Below are 20,276 nucleotides of genomic sequence, written 5' to 3' on the forward strand. Positions count from 1 at the left end.
CAGATGGGCTTTGCTTATAGAGAAAAGTCAAAGAAACCAGTGAGGCTTGGGCCCAGTGAAGCACCCAGTTTGTCCCAGCAGCAGGACCCAGAGGAGGTGAGGGCAACCCAGCATGGATGATGGGATCAAGGGGCAGCTGGGGCAGGATCCAGCAGCCGTGGTGGTTTTCGGGAAAGAGACCCAGCTGAGGAAGACGCAGTAGAGAGGGGTGGTGGCGGCTGCAGGACCCACAGGAGGGCAGTGAGGCCGGGGACCCAGACGGCATGGAGGCATCCAGGAGAGGGGCCGGAGCAGGAGACAGAGCGTAGTCCCTGCTGCACCTGCTGGGAGCATCTGGACACTCCCTCTACGGACTAGCTATAGGTGAGGGGTGGGGTGGGACAGGGGCAGGGTAGCATGGGAAATCTCAAAAGTTGAGCAGACCTCAAAGAGCCGCGGGGGTAGACACTTTGGGGACCACAGCATTGGTGGGGGGTTGGCATGCCTTTACACTGGCTTGGGCCCTGCTGGGAGACAGAAACGTCAGGTCCGGGGGGTGGGGGCTTAGAAGGTCGGCCCCCTCATGGAACCTTTCTGGCTGCCGGGGGGTCTCTGGCTTCTTGCTCCAGGAAGGTACTTTTCTGAGTCCTTGCTGGAGTCCAGGGAGGAGATGGCCTCTCACCAAGCAGAGAAGAGAGGAGGAAGAAGCTGGGTGTGGCTAGCAGACCCGGCCTAGGCAGCAGTTAGGAGACCTCGACTCCAGTCCTGGCTCTGCCCCGACCCACAGAACGAGCCTGGGCATGTCATCTCGCTTCTCTGAGCCTCAGTTTCCCGTGTGTAAAATGAAAGCATCAGAGCCAATGATAATCAGAGCCTCTTTTCCCAATCTCGATGCTTTATAATCTAAGAAGGCGCAGACAGGAGATTTTTGAGGATGCAGGCAAGAAGGTAGGGGCCTGGAAGAGTGGGGTGGAAGCTGCAGTGGCAACCAGGCCAGGGGAGAGGGGTGCGTGTGTGCCCAGGGACAGGAAATGCTCCGAAGTCACTTCTTCACATGATGAGGACTTCCCTTCCGGGGACCCACACTGCCAGGGCTGGGTCAAGGCAGAGCCTTTGTCCAGCCTGGCAAAAACACCACCACCAGCATTTTCTGGAAACAAGGGATGCCGCCCTCCTGGCCCAGTAGGGCCTCTTCGCCCGCAGGGCAGGGCTAGGGAAACCATGACTTCATTCTCTCTTCTCTCCTCCAGTCCAAGCAGAGTTGGGGGTGGGACAGGGGGCAGCCCTGTGTCCTCAAGGCACCCTCATTCAGGCCTGGGAGCCCAGCCCATTCTCAGATCCCTGCTCCCATCTCTGGACGTGGCGTGTCAAATGCTCGTTGACCCTCGCAGGGCTGAGGGCAACAGTCCCCATCTTGTCTCTCTGGCTCCTCCTCTGCAGCATCAAGCAGGGGCTGTTGCTGGAGAATTGGTAAAACATAGGAAATTCCACTTTCCAGAAATAGGCTTGACATCGCTGCTCCCCCTGCCCCGACACACACGCACAACGAGCCACAGTGCAGCTCAGGGAAGGCGGCGAGAGGAGAAGTAGCTTAGAAAGCTCCTAAATTGTTTTGCCTGGTGGGTTCTGGTGGCCCTGCTAAATCCGGTTTTGATTTAAGGGGGATCGTGTGACACCTAAACGGGCAGGAGCCCTCTGTCAGACAGGGAGGAATTCACAGGCTTTGAGAGGTGGGTGCTGGTCTCTCGGGGGAACCGGATGCCCTCTGGATCATCCCCCAGCACACTGGGCCCAGAGCTTGGCTCTGCTCAGGCCTCGGCGGGCGGGGAGAGAGATGACCCCAGCCCTGTGCTCCAGCCTGGCCTCACCCGCTTGGGGCCATCAGGGGACAGGTGGGGACGAGAAGTGGGCGGAGGCTAGGGTGCATGGCCTTAACCTCCACAGTTACCGTGGAGGAGGTCGGGGGAGGCCGGGCAGCTGGGAAGGGGCAGGAGGGAAGGTGCCCGGCAGGAGGAAGCATGTACAGGCGAATATCCAGGAACAGCGAGCCCGGCGGCACAGGGACCAGGGCCCTCGTCTGGAGTTGGGAAGGGGTGGTGGTGAGCGCAGAGCCTTTGGGACTGGGCTGAGGAGGGTGGGGAACATGCTGTCCTCTTTTTGGTCTCTGAGCTCTGGACCTGGATCCTTCCTCTGCTGCCCCAGGCTCAGGGGTGGGGGGCTGGCCGAGGTCCCGGGGAGGGGTGGCTCCACACTAGTGCCAAGTCCTCGCCCTGGCCCATGCCTCCCTGGCCCGTGGCTCCCTGGCAGTGGTGGTGGTGGTGGCGGGGGCGGGGGAGCAGGCCCCATCTGTGCAGCCAAGAGCCAGGGCTGGAAGGTCCTAGATCAAGGGCAGGGGAGGGATGCCCTGAGCACCCTATTGAGGGGCATTGCTGGGAAAAGGCATTCTGTTATTTCTCACCCCCTCCCCAGGACCTTGTCCTGTCTTCCCACCCTCCGTTAGCGCGCTCTGCCTCTGTTCAGGAAAGCCTGAGTGATTCTGGAAGATTCCTGCAGCCTGCTGGTGAGCTGGTGGTGACTGCAAGGTCTTGGCCAGACTGCTATCAGAAGGCCCTTCCGCCTCAAACTCCATCTTCCTGGTGGGCCTCCCGGAGGGAATGAAGTCATTGTTTCCCACGACCTGGCCTGGGGGTGGGAAATCCCTGCCCTGCCCCGTAGGGAGGGTCCATTCCCCTCGGCCCCTCTGTCCTGTGCCCCACAGAAGCTTCTGGCGAAGAGACTGGCGACCGCGGCCACGCCCGTGGGTGTCTTCTCCCCACACAGCCCGAGGTCCCGCTCCTTAGCTTGCATCTGAGGATCTGTGCACCCATCTCTGGACGAAGCCTGAGGTTCTCCCACTGGATCCTGGCGGGGCTGGAGCCCAGACCGTCCTGGGAACAACCAGCTCCGACTGGAAAGTGGGTCTCGCCGGGCACGTCGGGAATAAGGCACATCTGGAAAAACGCTTTCCGAGACGGCTGCTCCAGGAGGGCCAGACAGTGCCCGCCCGAGCGGCTTCGGGCCCCGCCCTGGGCTCGGAGCTGGGGGGTTGGTGGGGGCGGGCCCCTCTTATTTAGCCTGGCTCAGGCCCGCGGATCTGGTGGCTGGGCCCAGGCCGCTGCCCGTGGGAGGGACACGGAGCTCACCAGAGTCCGGCCACAGTGGAGGAGGAGGAGCTGGGAGGAGGTCGCACCCTGCCTCAGAGCCCAAGCTTCTCTGTGTGTCCCCTCAGTCCATGCTTCCTTCCCCACCCACCCCTCACCGCACCTCATTACACAGAAAAGCTGCAGAGGGTCCTCCCACTTCTCCCCCCATATCCCCTGCCCATCCTGGGGCCTGGGTGCCTCAGTCCTGAACTTGTTACCGGGTTTCCATCTGGTACCTGGGACCATCAGGAGCCTTTCCTGACAGGCAGCCAGAAAACCAGCCTGGAGTTCTGGGAATTAGGGGGTACTGAGTTCTAATCTCAGCTCTGCTGTGCTTTGGCAAATCATTTACCATTGGAGCATCCCAGGGGTGTGGTGACGATGAGCCCTCACCAGAGGCTCTTTCCTTCCACCCTCCCTCCTTCCTTCTCTCTCTCTTCATTCCTCCTTCTCTCTCTCCCTTCCTTCCTCCCTTCCTTCCCTACTTGGGCGGGATTTGTGGCAGTCCAGGGAGAGGAAGGTCATGGGCTCTGCGGCCTTCCTGGGGCGGGGGCTCCAGCGGCAGGCCTTCTCCCTTTCACACTGAAATCAGCAGGTCGTGGCCACACAGGCCCCCTTGCTTTGTGGGAGATGGTGGGTGAGTAGGTGAGCATTACTGCGGAGACCTCTGCATTCTGCTGATGGCAATGCCTTTGCCCGAGGGAACGGAACTCTACTGGTGGGTGGCATTCGAGGCAGAGGCCCAGCCGGCATGGCGGGGGGTTGGCAGGAGACACTGTGGTTTTCCGGGGTGTTGTCCTGAGGACCCTCACGTCATCCTGAGATTGGCAGGTGCCTAATCTGCCCTGGCAAAAGCACTTTGCCTACTCTGGGTCCCCCGATCCTGCCCTGCTCCAGAAGGAGGTGGACCTCTGACAAGTACACACTCATGCACATGTGCCCTGCACAGTGACAAGCTCCACCGCCCAGAGCGGGAGCACAGGGCCTGCAGGTTCGTGCTAGACTGCAAGCTTCAGGAGGCCAAGAAGCTGGGCTCGCTGGCATGTGGCCGTCTCCCCAGTGCTGAGAACAGGATGGCACAAGACACATGCTAAGTAAAAATTTGGTGAATAAATTAGTACGCCCCACGTGACTCATCCTCGTGCATAGTGGCACATCGAGCATCCTCAGCTACGTGGGCCCTGACCTGGCCCGTGGACCCTGTCGCTGAAGCCACAGCATGCCCAGGCTCCTGTTGCCTCCGAGATGCCTTACCCCCCACGCTGGCCTGAGTCCCCTGGCCCTTGTGGGTCTAGTGCCAGGCCTCCGCCTGCTGCCTCCAAGCTGAGTCCTCAACTCATCCCTGCACCAGCTGGAGGGCGGGGACAGACGTGGGCCCCATCGGGGCCAGGAAGCTCAGCGGACAGGATCCTGGACACTCTGAATGCCCAGGGCCAGGGCGTGAAGGAGGCTCCTGGGGCGTGGACAGCGCAACAAGTGCTGCCCAGAAGAAAGGAAGTGGAGGAGGTTCTGGGAGGTGGCCCCGTCTGGCTGGGTCCCTCTCTTGGATGGTTAATAAGGCACACATGACCTCTGTCCGCTGGGGCTTTCGGAGCACGCAGGACTCACCGGCCACCGTACGGACTCCCTGCCTCGCATCCACTCCATCCTGTACTTGCAGGCACTCAAGTGTACTTAGGTGGCCACAGCTACGCCACCTCCACCCCGGTGGGCCTCCTGCTCCCAGCGAATCCCAGGCTGATCCCTGGTGGCTGCGGTGTGCACTGCAGGGTGTGCACTGCGGGTGGGCTTGGGAGGGAGCCGTAAGGGCCACAGGCTCATCCTGGCCCCGCCCCGGGCGCGTGCAGAATTCAGGGATGTCCTTCCCCGGCTGGGCCTCGATCTGCCAGCTGTAAAATGGGGAGACGCCAACACAGCCGTGGGGGACCGGGGAGGCGGGCGGGAGGTGGGAGGAGAGGCCCAGAGAGGGCCGCTCCCTCCCGGGCCTGGCCTCGCCCCCTCCCGGCCCCGCCTGGCTGCTCTTGCCCTCACTGCACACCGACTGGGCAGGCCGCCGGCAGGAGCCCCCTGCCTGGGGGAGTCCGGGCGCCTGCACAGCTTACCGGCTGCTGTCGGGCCTCTGGCTGGCGGCGTGCAGGGCAGGGGCTGGGGGCAGGGGTCTGCAGGCCGGCCTCTTCCCCACCCACCCCACCTTTCCCCTCTTGCGTCGTGCCTCTGCTGGTTCCAGTGGCGTCTCCTCTGTCAGGTTTGTCTCTTCCCGGTCTCTGCTCCCTGGCTGTCTCTCCTCCTCAGCCTGGCCTGAGATCTTGCTCTGTCTCACTTGCCCTTTGACTCTGTCTCTCTGCCTCTCCCTTTGTCTTGTGTCCTCTCTCCTTCTCTCGTCTCTGCCTCCATCTCCAGGCTAGCTGGCCATTCCTTCCCTCTCCCCCCTGTGGTCTGCCAGCATGCAGCCCTGGAGAGGAAAATCCTGAACTGCCTCTGTTTTCTCCACCTGCCCTGATATCGTTGGTTCTAATTGCTCCAGAAGCAATGAGGGCTCCCAGAGTGGCTACTTGCCTATCTCGGGCCTGTCCTTGACCACAGAGTGCGGGGTGGGCCACCGACTAGCTCTCCGTGCCTCCTAATGCCTCTGTGTCCCCATCAACTGGGCCTGGCCAGTTGTGCTGGGCCCCTGGGGCATCCCTAGGGTGACATCTGGTAGCCAGGCCTGGGCCAGGGTGTGGGAGACCCAGAATGCCCCTGGGGACCCCTGGACCCGTGCTGTCCAGAATAACGCCACTCCGGGATGGGATGGGATGCGGGGCGAGCAGGATCATGGTGCCCCACTTCTCGGGAAAGGCAAAGTCCACCTGTGGAGTCCAGCCCACCCACCCCGCCCCATCCAGAGCTTCTGGCTCTGCCTGTGGACACCCCTGAGCTCCGCACATAGGGCGGGGACACCTGGATTTCTCTGGCCCCCTGAGTGGGGCCAACTTGGAGGAATTTCCCAAAGCCTATTAGAGCAGTGGCTGCCTCCTGCCTGCCTCCTTGGGCTGGGCAGGGCTGAGGGCGGAGGGAGAGAGAGAGGGAGGGGGGAGAGGAGGGAGGGAAAAAAGTTGGCAGGCCGACAGCAGAGCTGTGTCTGCATCCATCGCTGAGAGGAGGCCCGTGCAGTGCGGGGCGGGCCAGGAGCAAGGAGAGGCCTTCCTCCCTTTGTGCTCCCCCCCTCCTCTCCTCCCCCCGGGCCCTATAAATAGGCCCAGCCCGGGCTGTGGCTCAGCTCTCGGAGGGAGTCGAGCACCAGGCAGCGGTCTCAAGCCAAGGCCCCTGCCAGCATGGCCAGCGAGTTCAAGAAGAAGCTCTTCTGGAGGGCGGTGGTGGCCGAGTTCCTGGCCATGATCCTCTTCGTCTTCATCAGCATCGGTTCCGCCCTGGGCTTCAACTACCCGGTGAGGAACAACCAGACAGCAGGTGCGGCCCAGGATAACGTGAAGGTGTCGCTGGCCTTCGGGCTGAGCATCGCCACCCTGGCCCAGAGCGTGGGCCACATTAGTGGCGCCCACCTCAACCCAGCTGTCACGCTGGGGCTGCTGCTCAGTTGCCAGATCAGCATCCTCAGGGCTGTCATGTACATCATCGCCCAGTGCGTGGGGGCCATCGTGGCCACTGCCATCCTCTCGGGCATCACCTCCTCCCTTCCGGACAACTCCCTCGGCCGAAACGAGGTACGTGGGGTGGCCCCAGGTGCTGGGCTCTGGAGCAGAGCACACGCGGCATAGGTCTCATCCTCACCCATTGTGCAGATGGGGACACCGAGGAGCAGAGAGGGCACGAGCTGGCTGGAGGTCATGAGGACTTGGGGCTGGAACTTAGCTACACCTGTGGCCTGGAGCCCGTTTCCTACCAGGCACCATGGGAAGCGGAGACCCAGAGAATAATAGTCTGGCCAGTGTCCCCTGCGGGCTTCTCTCGTGGGGAATCAGCTCTGGAGGCAGCTACCATTTGGGGGGGCAGCAGCTCCTCACCCCTCGGCTGTAGCTTCTAGGTCCCCGCTCTGCCTGGCCGGGGCAACCAGCTCCCTCTTCCTACAGCCTGGACCCTGGGGACACGCTGCCCGCTGTCCCCAGCCCCCCGAAGCCAGGTGCCTGGCACACTGGCGCGGGTCAGCAGCTGCATGAGCAGGACCATGGGCAGCCACACGGACCCTCAGCCCGCCCCACAGGTCCCCAAACAAACTGCCTTCAGGGAAAAAGCCCCTCCTGCTCCTTGGTCCCCGGGAGTTAGACGAAGCTGCGGGGCGGCTGGGGTGCGGTGGGGGCAGGTGAAAACTCTCTGGCTGGTTTGCAGGTGGTTTTCCTGGATTACAGTAGGGGTGGTGGCCAGGGTGGGGACATCTCGCCTCCCGTCTGGGCTCCACTCTCTGTCGCCGGGCACCGTGAGGTGTGGCACGTGTGTTTGTGTGTGTGAACGGTGTGTGCACGTGGATGCTGGCATGGGTCTCCGGGCTTGTGTAAGCTGTGCACTCCCGTGGGTGTCTGCGAGTGTTAGTGCAGCTGTGTGAGTGGGCGGCGGGGGGGCGGGCGCGGTGAGTGTGTACCTGTGCATGCCCATTGCCCCTGGCCCCAATGGGGTCCAGGCCGGGGGCACTAATGGTGAGCAGATGTTGGTGAGTGGGTGGCAGGCTGCTGCAAAGAATTCCTCCCGGGCCGCTTAGCACAGCTAATTGGCCGTTGGCGGCAGTTGCCTGCTGTCACAGACCTGGGCTTTTCCAGACCCTCGGCCAAGTGCAAACTCAGACCCAGCCTGGGGCCACCGCGGCCGGGGGAGGCTTGGCCTGAGAGAGGCTGAGGAAGGCTCGGAGGGTGCCTTCCCGGGACAGGGGAGCGGCGCACGTGCACACGGGAGGAACCAGATCTGCAGAATCGAGGCTCGGGGCCTGGGCAGGGCAGGCGGGGGCAGGGACGGGGAGGGAGCCAGCCCAGGGCCCCAGAGACAGCGGGGCCGGGATTATAGCGATTGTTGTCCCGCTTCCCAGCCAAAGTTCAGATCCTGGTGCTGCAGCTGCGGGGAGGCTTGGTGAGGACTGGTGCAGAGGGCAGCTGGCAAGGCCTTGGCTCGGGGTGGGGGGGATTAGCACTTCTTGTGTCACAGTGACACCTTACCCGGCCCCCTCGCGGAGCCAACCGCTGCTCCGCCCAAGATTGAAGATTAGCCCGCGGGCTGGAGTTTAGACTTTAGTCGGGGAAGAACGTGGTGGCCGAGGTGGGTGGAAGGGACGAGAGCTCCGGCAGGCTCTCCAGAGGGGCAGGGCCAGGTGACCCCGGGGAGTGCCCCCCGGGTGGGGTCAGGTTCAGCCTCGGGCTGGCTCGGTGGGCAGGGCGGGCGGTGGCGAAAAGGTGCCCGTTGGGGAGGGGTTGAATGTCCGCAGGCCCCTGCCCTGTCTTGACCCTCCTTCTCCAGGGACAGGCAGGACAGGCATCTGTGGGCAGACGTCGCGTTCTGACTCGGGCATCACGGGTAGGTGCCGGGAGGGTGGCCACCTACCGTGGCATCTTCATCTGGCTGCAGCCTGCTCCAGTGTCCCTTCCCTGCTCCGGCCTCCCCCGTTTTGCAAAGTCGCCCAGATGCCTGGCTGGGCGGTTGGCAGCTGGGGGAGATAAAGGGACAGGCTCCTGCCGGGGACAAGCACGCCGGGCTCACGTCCTGTCTGCTGCTAACCTGTTGCGCTTCCCTGGAGCTGAGGATCCTGAGACTCCAAGAAGGAACCTAGGTCTTTATAGATAATTCCTGGCCCCGCCTAAACCACCAGCAAGCTCACTTTGGGGACTTGTGTTTATCACCCTTCCCAGGAGGGTCTGGCTAAGAGGAGCCCACGGGGGGTCTCGCTGACCATAAGATTGCTGAGTGTTGTGGTGGGGTGCAGGCACTGTCCTGTCTACACCAGGGAGGTTTGGGGTTCTGAAGCACAAGTCTGGGCCTAGAAACAGAAAGCATCTCTCCCAGGGCTCCTGTCAGACACTGGACCTGCGATGTGAAGGCATCTGAAGTTCCTGGCAGGTGGCCCCGATGCCTCAAGAGAGGCAGAGAGCGGTCTCTGCAGCAAGTGACACACTTTTTCCCCCAGGCTCAGAGGGAGGCTCCCACAGCCCCTTGGGCCCTGGGCCCCACCCTGGCCCAAATCTAGGTGGAGACCTTTGTTGGCATGGAGATTCCTCAGAAAAATAGGGAAAGAGGAGGCAGGAATCGGTTGGGGTGAGTCAGGGGGTGTCCCCCGGGGGCATGGTGGGGACAACTTTCTTCTCACTGAGTCAGGGTTTAGGATACGCCCTGGAGAGATCACCGGCCTCTGTCCAGCCTGGAGGATCCCGGGTGGTTCTAAGAGCCAAACCTTGATTTCGACCCAAAGTGAAGAGTGTCGGAGGCAGGGGTCGGCGGCCCCGTCTGACCCTGCCCTAGTCAGAGGCTGACGCGCTTCATGCCAGCAGCCTAGCCTGTGTGGCCCAGTCCATCTGTGAAACGGGACGGGCAGGGCGTGGCCGGGCGCTGGGAAATGAAAGACGCTCATAGCCAGCTCTTCTTATTCTCCGCCTGACTCCCTCACCCATGCTCCCTGTTAACCAGACTGGGGCCGCTGGGGGCCCCCCAGGGGCTGAGTCAACCAACCAGCTCCCTACCCCTGGACCGACCAAGGCCCCTGGCGGGGAAGATAAGCCCCACGCACAGCTGCCCACGATATGGGGCAGGAGGCAGGTGTGATAAGAGGTGTCAGGGCGGCAAGAGAAAGTCTGCTTTTGAGCAATGGGGAGGGCCAGGAAGGCTTCAGGGAGGAGGTGCCATGGGAGCCTGAATGGGGGCCCAGGAAAGGGGCTCCCAGGTGGAGAAAGGGTGTGAGCACAGGCAAGGTGGCAATGGGAGGTCAGGGTGGCTGATGGGTGGGGGAACCCGTGGGAGGCTGCGGCTCTGGAGAGTGGAGGGCTGGGGTTCGGGCCAGGGTCTCCCTGTGTCCTAGAGGGTACTGGATGCCTGGCGGTCCCCCAGCCGGTGATTTTAGCATCCCCCTGGCAGGGGGGTGGTGCGGGCTCAGGCCTTCTCTCTTCGGGGTCTTCTCTCAGCCCTGCTGATTCTGGGCCTGAGCCTGGGGACTGCTTCTCTCTGCTACATCGGGGCCTGACCTCAGCCCTAAACTCTCCCCTTCCCCAGTTTCCTGAGGCTCGGTTTCCCCAACCACAGAGTGGACGGGTCGTCCCTTCCCTGTTGGCCCCCGTCGCCTGCATGGGCCCCGAGTTCTTCCAGGGTTGAGGGCCCCCCGCCCCCCGACCTCTGCAGCCTCCTCCAGGGCTGGGGGTGGCTTAGGGAAAGGAAAGCCAGTTTTCAGATGGACGTGCCCGGAGAGGGGGCTGGGGGCTGGGTGGTGGTGCCATAGCCGGGACCTATAATTACTGTTTCCAGCCAGAACCAGATGAGGGGGAGGGCGTAGAGAGGCAGGAGCTTTGTGGTGGAGACTTCCCTCACCACGGAAAATTCTGAGGCAGTTTCCCCTGTGAGGGCCCTTGGAGCAGCCTCGCCAGCCCTATGCGGCCCACCCCAGAGCTCGGCCCTAACCAGGGCTCACTCTGGGAGCCCCTGCTCTGAAAGCGCAATGCCCTGCCAGGGGACGTGCCCCGCTGGAGCGCTCAGTCTGCAGGGACTCGCCTCCCCCCGCCCCCGGCCCCCAGGACACAGCCTCCTGCTCACACTGCTCAGTGCGGACGACTCCATGGAGCACCCCCACCCAGAGCTCAGCCCCAGAGCGCTCCCCACTTTCTCTGGGGCCCCACCCCCTGGGGGTTCCTTCAGCATTAGCCACCAGGGCTTCCCCCAGGCAGGTCAAACTTGCCTCATGCCCACACTGTGGGGACTGGCTCAGGGAAGCTTTCCCGAAGAGCCCCCTGTTCTTGCTGGCGGTGCCTCCCTGGGGGCCGTGGTCCCTGCCCTCTGGAGGCACCAGTGGGTCTGGGGTCTCCTGAATGGCCAGGTCTGAGTCAACACGCTTGCAGGTGTGGGGAGGAAAATGTCATGGCCATTGTCTGCCCCAGCCAGGGCTCCTCCCCGGAATGGTGTTGGGGGGGGCGCTCCTTGCCCCACACTGGTGCTCAGGGGGATAAGCAAGGGACTGTCTTCATATAACCAAGGAGCTGCAGTCCTGTGGAGTTAAAACCCCCAACTCAAAAGATGGCCAAAAAGACTAGAAAATGCCCCATTCCCATGAGCAACTCCTCTCAGGGCCTGAAATCCCACCCCTTGGGCAACTAGAGAGGAACAGATGTCTGCTCGGTGCAAGGAGCAGATTGTATCTGGGGAGGGGCCACAGAGGGCCCACAGGCTCCCTGTCCCTGGGGGCGTGCACAGGTGACCTGTCCTCCGCTGGCCGCTCTGGGAGGGAGGACCTGTGACAGGCTGTGGGCCACACTGAGAGCCCAGTTCAGATGGCTCTGCGGGGACCCTGGCTGGGAGGGCGACAGCAGGTCCTGGGGACTGGGGGGCATCCCGGGTTACCGTGCGGGCCAACGCTTCCATTTTACTGATAAGGACACAGAGGCCACCGGGGCACTGAGATTGTGCGGTTGCATAGCAGATCAGGGCAGGGCAGGCCCATGCCCCCAGCCTGCCGCCCGGCGCTAGCTTCTGCACAGGCTCTCTCTCTCTCTCTCTCTCTCTCTCTCTCTCTCTCTCTCTCTCACACACACACACACACACACACACACACACGCACAGCACCTGGGCGTACACACAGGTCCCCGTAGAGCCACTCAGGCCCTGCGGTCCTAGGAGGGTGGCGGTAGGTGCTCCTCAGTGGAGCCTCTTCCTTTCCCTGGCAGGAAGATGGGGTCTGCCCTGGAGCAAGGAAAAGAAGGAGGGAGGGAAGCAGAAGCCATTGCTTTGTGTATTGTTCCTTGTCAGGAAGATGAAGTAGCTTCTGGGAGCCAGTGAGGGCCCTTTGAGACCTGCAGCTGGCTGGCTGTCCCTCAAGGGGACCTCCTTCCCTTCCCTCCCCCGCCCCTCTCCGCAGGCAGTGGTGGCACCTGTGTGTAGCTGTGCAATGCCAAGGGACAGGATGGCACACCCAGAAGTGCCACCAGACATGCAACACTGTCAGGCAGGGCCACATTCCACACAGAGACACCCCCTCCCAACCCTGACATACTGAGCCCACCTGGTAAGAGAGGGCACCTGTGTGATCGGGATTCTCAGAGACAGGTGGGCCACCAGGGCCCATACACGACTAGCTGGTCTGGGTGTCCACATGAGCCGAGAGAGAGAGCAGATATTCTCGAATTTGGGGTGCAGGGCTTTACTTATTTTCCTTACATCAAGCTTGGTAATCAGGTGGCTCAAATCCTCCCTGTTGGCGCTCTTTATATTGTCTAACTGCTTTAATCTATCCGTTTCTAAGAGAGGGGTCGGTAAACTCTTTCACGCTGGTGGAGGATTGATCAGATTCGCCTTAAAACTCAATTTTTGTCAATTGGGGGAGGCTGTCTTGTTCGGTGCTTATAAGTTTAGAATTCATGCAGCTCTTTGATAGACTTTTCGTTCAATTATGATGCAATAAGCCTCTTAATGTCTAATGAAAAAGAAAAGGAGAGCATCCCACCTGGACCCATAGGATCAGCCCCAGATCCTGCAGATACCAATCTACAAAGATCCACAGAGGCGGACAAGGGCATGGCTACCCAGAGGTACCTGCGCACAGGAATACCTAGGAAGGGGTGACACGAGGGACCCACTAAGGTCCCCCTCGCTGTGAGTGCTGAGTCCTGGAGGCTTCAATGTCTCCCTTCCCCTGTTCTTCAAAACTGGATGCTCAGAGTGCAGCCAGGCTTGGTTCTGGAACCTGCTGTTGTTCCTCAAGGGTGGGACACCAGGGTGCCCAGGTTCTGAGTGGGGGCCCTGGGCCTAGGGAGCTACCTTGGTCATTCTGTCCATGGGCAGCAGGGATGGGTCGAGGCGTACTGTCTAGAGAGGTTGGCCCTGTCATGTACAAAGCCCCTGCCCCGCCCCCGCCGTGCTGGAGCCTGGGTCACACTGGCAGCTATAGGGCCATCTTCCACTCGCTCCTCAGTCCCAGCTAGGAACAGCCAGGTCCCTTGGCTGGACCTGTAGATAGTCAGGATCCTTGGCTGGGACAAGGATCCTGGCTTGCTTTCCTTTCTTTTTTTTTTTTTTTTTTTAATTTATTTATTCATGAGAAACCCAGAGAGGGAAAGAGAGAGACAGAGAAAGAGAGAGAGAGAGAGAGAGAGAGAGAGAGGCAGAGACACAGGCAGAGGGAGAAGCAGGCTCCATGCACCAGGAGCCCGATGTGGGACGGGATCCTGGGACTCCAGGATCACGCCCTGGGCCGAAGGCAGGTGCTAAACTGCTGAGCCACCCAGGGATCCCCGGATCCTGGCTTTCTTAATTCCTCCTGGGGACTCAGCCTCCTCATCCATTATCTCACAGAGGCTTGCACGGACTGCCCCATAAGACCCACAAAAGCTAATGACAGCCTGTGGCCTCCCTGCCAAAAAGCAAGGAAACCAGCCCTGAACCCAGAAAGCTTCCTCTAAACAGGCTGCCTCTAAACAGGGTGGAAGTTCTAGAAAATTAGCATTATCTACTACTTCGGTCACTACCCAGCTAGTATTCCCTCTGAGGCAGCGAGACAGGAAGGTCTGTCCTCGCCAAGCTGCCAGGCCAGGGGTCTGAGGTACCCACAGAAAAGGCAGGAGGCTTACTTCCCTGCAAGAGTTGCAGGCAGTTCAGTGACAGCGTGATGACATAGCCACAGAAAGTTCCAGCCAGGGGCCGGAGGAAGCTTCTTGGAGTTAGTGGGGTTTGAACTGGGCCTTGGGTGTGAGCTTACATGGGTAGGATGTGAAAATGGAGGACTTGCTTCTTTCTGATGCTTCAGGTTCCATGTGGGGACTATTCTGTGGTTCACACTTGTATTCATAAAACTGATTGTTTTGTTTTGGTTTTTTTTTTTTGAAGGGGGCTTAAGTAGTGACCTGTAAGACCTAGGCTGGGCAAAACGCCCTGAGGATGTGCAAACATATACATATATATTTTAATATTAAGTGGCCACAACTGAGATTAGCCCTATTTAAGCAATTGCTTCAAATTTAACGGATTATGCACAGTAACATGTTTTGAATTTTTACCTGCTTTTTCCTGGACATCAAGTTTCAACAGACCCCTAACTATCCCTCTCAGTTCTGAATTATCAAGTCTGGCCAGACGTAAGTCACACAAGTGCATTGGTGGTCAAAAGAGAAGCGGTCGGTAGACGCTGAAGCAATCGGGGAGGCTTCCTAGTGGTGGTGGTGGTGGTGATGGGTTTTAAGAGAGGAAGTTCGCCAACCCCATGTGGTTCTGAGCTAAAGGCTCTGGGTGGTCAGGAAGGGGTTATAACCCAAGGTTCCCCAGGGAAGGTGGAACCCTCTCCGCTTCCTGTGGACTCAAGAGTGCTGGCCATGGCATTGGCCCCCTTGTTCTGCTCACTTTGCATGAAAACCTGTGCCTTTGGGCAAAGCAGGGGCTGGGGTACTCAGACCTGGTTAAGAACTGAGGGAGGAGATGAGCTTGCCCAAGCCACGTCTGTGAGACGGTGGCGATGGGGGAGGATAGGTGGTAGGAGCCACGTAGCACCAGGCCTGGTTTCAGGACTCCTGCCCTCGAGCAATGAGGCTGAGCCTGGGGAGCAGAGGAGAGGGAGCAAGAAGAGGAGGAGTGTGCGGCAGGTGTGAGCCTGACGGGCATCTGTACAAGTCGGCCCTGTCTCACTGGCCTCTCCTCCACAGCCCGTCCTGGCTCCAGGCAGGCCTCACTCGGGTCTCCACAACCCTACGCAGGGTCCTTCCCCTTCTGCTTGTCCGTCCCCCCCCCCCCCCCCCCCGCCCCATTCCTGGGAATAAGGTGAGAAAGAATCAGAACAAAGCCACAACTGTCCTGGTCCCTCCCACCTCTGCAGCCCTTCCCAAACGCCCCAAGACCCTCCCACCCCCACTGCCTTTGAAACTCCAGCCATTCTGGAAAGTGGGTGGGGGAAAAGCTATTTTACAGATGGGGGAAACTGAGGATCAGAAAGGCCATGGCTGTGGCATCAGCAAGTCGGAGAGTCAGGACCTGAACACAGGGCTTCTGCCCCTATTACCCAACCTTGGGATGGGAAGAGAACTGGGCATTGCCCAGAGGGCTGGCCAGGCTGGGGGGTCACAGCTCTGGGGTCTGCCAGGAAAGGCCTATAGCTAGGGCTGCCTCACAGGGGAGGGGATGTGAGTCACTTTCCCTGTGGCCCAGGACTGCAGACAAAAGCGGGAAGAGAATTGTTCTTATAAGATGGCCTCAGGGTGGGGCTGAGAAAGCTCGGGGGTGGGGGAGTGGGACGGAGGAAGGCCCCCCACCTAGGGTTTTATAAAATGTCCTCTGGCTTTGGAGGACCCCCTCCTTCCCCCTTTGCCCCCAGGATGAGACTTCAAGCTCAGGGTCCTTGGGACACAGCAGCTCTGCCTGGGCAAGGCGGCCTACGTGGCCGCATCCGGGCATCTCTGCCAGTGGGTCTCTGCCCATGCGGAGCAGCTCCCCTGTGCGGGTGCACCTGGCCCCTAAGACCCCCCCAAAGGGGAGGGCAAGGGGGCTCCCTGGCGAGGGGGCTCCCTGGCGCAGCTACAGGGGGAGGAGGGCTTGGGTGACCTCACAGCAGCTCCCATTCCCTTCTTTTTCCATGAGTCATGTTTCTAAAAGTGGCCCAAGAGCAAGTGGCAGCCAGACGGTAGTGGCGGGGCCGATGTGGCCAGGGAGAAGGAGGGGGCTGGTCCAGGAGGGAGAGGGAGGGGAAGACGGGGAGGGCAGAGAAGAAATGGGAGAGACGCAGAACCAGGGGAGGTGGGGTGAGAGGCAGAGGGCCCGAGAGCAAGGGAGAGAGGCCCAAGGAGAGAGGCGAGGGGATTTCAGATGAGCAGGGAATGGGGTGGAATGTTCTGGACTTTTGGGGTGTGAAGCAATGTGTCCAGGTGGACCCTCCCACCCATGTGCTCCACTCCCATGAGCATCCCTGCCCATATCCTCCCACATGTGGGGTTCGCCCCTTGCCTGGGGCACTCTGCTACCCCGAGGTCCTTGGGCCGGCTGGAGCCGGACGCAGATGCCCGGCCTCATCCCAGGCTCCCCTCACCTCTGGGCGGAGCTGCAGGTGCAGGCAGGTACCAGAGCTGAGCTGGCACCTCCTCAAAGGTGTGGAAGGGGCCAGAGCCTGGTGTTGGCTGCCAGCAGCGTGTGCTTAGGTGGGCCTGACCCCCTCTGGGCCCGCCGGGGGGCTGATGTGATGGGCTCTGAGGGCACTGAGGTGCCTGGGCCTGGGGGGCCTGGGACACGGTCCCCACCTCACCTGCTCATGGAACCTTGCTGTCTCCCTTCCCCACAGCTGGCCCCTGGTGTGAACTCCGGTCAGGGCTTGGGCATTGAGATCATTGGCACCCTGCAGCTGGTGCTGTGCGTGCTGGCCACCACGGACAGGAGGCGGCGTGACCTCGGGGGCTCGGGCCCCCTGGCCATCGGCCTCTCTGTGGCCTTGGGACACCTGCTGGCGGTGAGTGTGGAGTCTTCCCGGGTGGGGATGGGGAGAACAGGGCCAGGCACCCTGTCATGGGCAGGGGGTGCGGGGGACAGGGTCCTGCTCTGAGAGGGCAGCACAGGGACCTCCTGACCATCTTTCTGGGTCAGTGTGCCCCCCTCTTTCGGGGTCTGATTGTCACCTCCCTGTCTTCTCCCTGTATGTCACTGTGTCTCCTCTTCCTGTCTCTGCTTCTCTGGCTCCTCTGGCCTCCTGCCCTTGCCTTTGCAGATCGACTACACAGGCTGCGGTATCAACCCCGCCCGGTCCTTCGGCTCCTCAGTGATCACACATAACTTCAAGGACCACTGGGTAAGGGGGTGCAGGGATGTCCCCTGGACGTGGTGGGAAGGTTTGGTGCTGAATGGCAGTTCCAACTCCACCCTGCGGCATCTTCTCCCATCACAGAGGCTCTGGGAGACAGACAAGGCCTGACATGGGGATGGTGGGGGGTCACACCTCAGTCCGGGAGGTCGCCTGCCCACATCCCAGCAGCGTGGCCATGAGAGCAAGGCCGGACCGTAGCTCTGCTGCTTTCCCACTCGGTGTGCCGTGGGCAGGCTGCTGGCCCTCCTGGTGCCTGCATTCCCTAAGCGACAAAGTGGGGTGTCGTGGCGCCTCCCTCCCTCCCGGGTGGCCTCTGGGACGAACGGCCTCACCACCTGTAGGTTGAGCTTAGTGCAGAGTCAGCGCTCAATGGATGTAGCGTCCTTAACTGCCGAGGTTTCTATTTCAGGCCACACTCTATCGAACCAGACACTCCTGTGGCCCTTCTGAAGCTGAGGAGGTTGGGGCAGGGGCCACCCTCAAGAAGGGGCTGGTCTAGTCACACCAGGCCCCCTGGGCTGGGGCACACAGAGGCAAGGAGCGGCCCACTACCAGAGCCCTGGCTTGGGCCAGCTCTGGGGTCACTGGCATCAGGACACTGGGGTTCGGCACTGCCTGCCCTAACCCCAGGTGTGGGCGGGAGGGAGCCCGTGCTACAAGGTGGGGCGTGGGGGGCGCCGGTCGTCAGGGCAGGTGTCCCAGGAGAGGAGGCCTTCCGTGGATGCCCTCTGAGCAGGCCTGCTCTGTTCCTAGATCTTCTGGGTCGGGCCGTTCATCGGGGGAGCCCTGGCGGTGCTCATCTATGACTTCATCCTGGCCCCCCGCAGCAGCGACCTCACGGACCGCGTGAAGGTGTGGACCAGCGGCCAGGTGGAGGAGTATGAGCTGGACGGCGACGACATCAACTCCCGGGTGGAGATGAAGCCCAAGTAGAGAGGCCCTGGCCCGGGCACCCACGCGGGGGTGGGCAGGGGCGGGCGGAGGGCGGGAGGGGTGCAATCACGTCCTAGACACTCTGACAAGCTGGCCAACGTCACTTCCCAACCAGTTCCCTCCGGAACTGCGTGGTCAAGCCTGGTTTGGGGCTGTTTCTATCACTTTCTTTCTCTTTCTCTGTTTCCTGGCCTCTGGGCTTCCTGGGAACCGACATTTACCAATCACTCACTCCCTTGAAGTCACAGAGGAAGTGAAAGAGAGGGACCCACCCTGCTAAGCTGTCCCCTCAGAGTGTGACGGAAGGTGTGCCAGAAAGTCCTTCTCATCCCAGAGTTGCTCAACAGCTCACCTGCTCCAGGTGTCTCGGGCCCCACTGTTACTGCTTTGTGCCTCTGGCCGCGGCCCTCCTTCTTCTGGAACATGCACTCTGCCCCCAAGGGTGCTTAGAGGGGAAGAGCCCCTGGTAGGTGCAGTGGTAGGGGGCAAGGGGCAGATGGGCTTCATTCTTGCAGGCTGGCCTCCAGCCCCAGCTCCACGCCCAGACTTGCTGCCTGACCTTGGGATCATCCGTTATCTCGGGGGCCCCAGTGACCCCCTCTGTAGAGTGGCAGGGACGGGAGAGCTCTACGGGCCCGAGGCCTCTCTATTCTGTAAGCGTAGATACTCCATGGGTTCTAGAAGATGTAGTATGGACCAGCACCTCTTCTTCCACTTGCCCTGGTTCTTTCCCAAGTGCAGAGCCTTGGTTTACATCTGTGTGAACACACGGCCATATGCATACATGTTTCAAAGCAGAGATCAACAGACGGTCCAGGCCATGAGAGGCCCCTGTTGCCAGGAAAGCAAGGCTGACCCCTATGCTGCAAGGACAGGGTTGGCTCTCGCAGAATAATCCAGATGGAGCCCGAAGGAGGAGCACCCATGTTCCTTCACGGGGTTTTAGTTGGCCTTTCCCACGTATCATTGCATCATCTCGATCATCATTTCATTCTCTACTTCCTCCTGCCAGTGTAGACCCTGGTCACGCTCACGCAAGTGTGTTGGTTATCTGAAGCCCCAAGCCCAAGGACAGATGACCACGATGCGGATCAGCCCACAGAGGCAAATGTCCCTTGCTGGACCCTTAGCGGGGGGACGTGGTTTCTAAGCCCCCAGCTGATGGTGAGAGGCGAGGAGGAGCAGATTCCCCCCTTATTGCTGAACTCCTGGCTGGAGGCATGTGAGGCAGGGGGGTTACCTGCCCAGGCTCCCCGTGTGACCCCAGGCCATAGCCTTCCCTTCTCATTTGCCTGGATGGGACATTCAGCCTTGGCCTGATGAAGTAGCTACCAATACAGCCCACAGACCCCTCAGAGGACAGAGTCTGCTTTGGGGGCAGCTGTCTAGACGGTCTGTTCAATCCCATCAGGGCCAGAGCAGGTCCCCCAGCATGCCCGTCGCCATGATGGTGACAAAACCCAAGTAACTCCATCTGCAGATTATCTGGAAGCAGCAGGACAACCAGGTAACACTTAATGGTCACCGACCCGTCATGACATCGACACACTCTCTTCTCCATTCCCTAGCAGGGACTTCTAGCTCATTTAACAGATAAGGAAACTGAGGTCCAATGTCCCACAGTGAGGTAACGACTTGGCCAGGCCTAGCAACCAAGGCCATGTCTCTGGCTACTCCCTGGACCACAAGACTGACCCCTCTTATTCCCAGCTGCTCGGTTTCTGCCTGCGTGGTGGTCAGGAGCCAGGAGGGGCGAGGCTTGTGCTGGAGGGGAGAGGGGGGCAGACCCGCTTCCTGCCTGGTTCTGGCTGCTGCGTGCCAGACCTTGCATCTGTCTCTCTGCATATATGTCTCTTTGGAATCGGAATTTCATTATATGTTAAGAAAATAAAGGAAAATGACTTATAATGTCATCTAGGCCTCCTGTAATTTTTTCTCTTTGGGTACCGCGTTCCTACAAAGGATCTCTGGGTTGGAGGGGAGATTGGTGCCATTCTAGGGACCCCCACCTCTTGCCCTAAGGATTCCTGGTCTCAGTGGGTGGACACAGCCTCACCCCAGACCTCCACTTGAGCAACACGGAGTCCTGACCCTAACAGGGACCCTGTGAAAGAGTGTGAAAGACATGAGGGAAAGCAGGATGCAAATGTGACAGCCGCATCAACCCCTCTGCCCTCCTCAGAGCATGGCCCAGGGAGCACCAGGGGATGCTCGGGGGTCTGTCCCTGTGTCTCTCCACTCCC

General features: G+C 60.7%; 1 protein-coding gene across 1 annotated transcript; it reads left to right on the top strand.

Annotated features, from left to right (window-relative positions):
* The first annotated feature begins 5,219 nt into the window (after positions 1-5,219).
* Positions 5,220-19,946, top strand: AQP1 (aquaporin 1 (Colton blood group)). The gene is made up of 4 exons (XM_055314682.1): positions 5,220-6,865; positions 16,585-16,749; positions 17,005-17,085; positions 17,854-19,946. The coding sequence occupies exons 1-4, from the start codon at positions 6,476-6,478 to the stop codon at positions 18,031-18,033; spliced, it is 816 nt and encodes a 271-aa protein (XP_055170657.1). The 5' UTR covers positions 5,220-6,475; the 3' UTR covers positions 18,034-19,946.
* Positions 19,947-20,276: the final 330 nt, after the last annotated feature.

The sequence above is a fragment of the Nyctereutes procyonoides genome, unplaced genomic scaffold (genome assembly GCF_905146905.1).
Source record: "Nyctereutes procyonoides isolate TBG_1078 unplaced genomic scaffold, NYPRO_anot_genome, whole genome shotgun sequence".
Classification (NCBI taxonomy): Eukaryota; Metazoa; Chordata; class Mammalia; order Carnivora; family Canidae; genus Nyctereutes; species Nyctereutes procyonoides.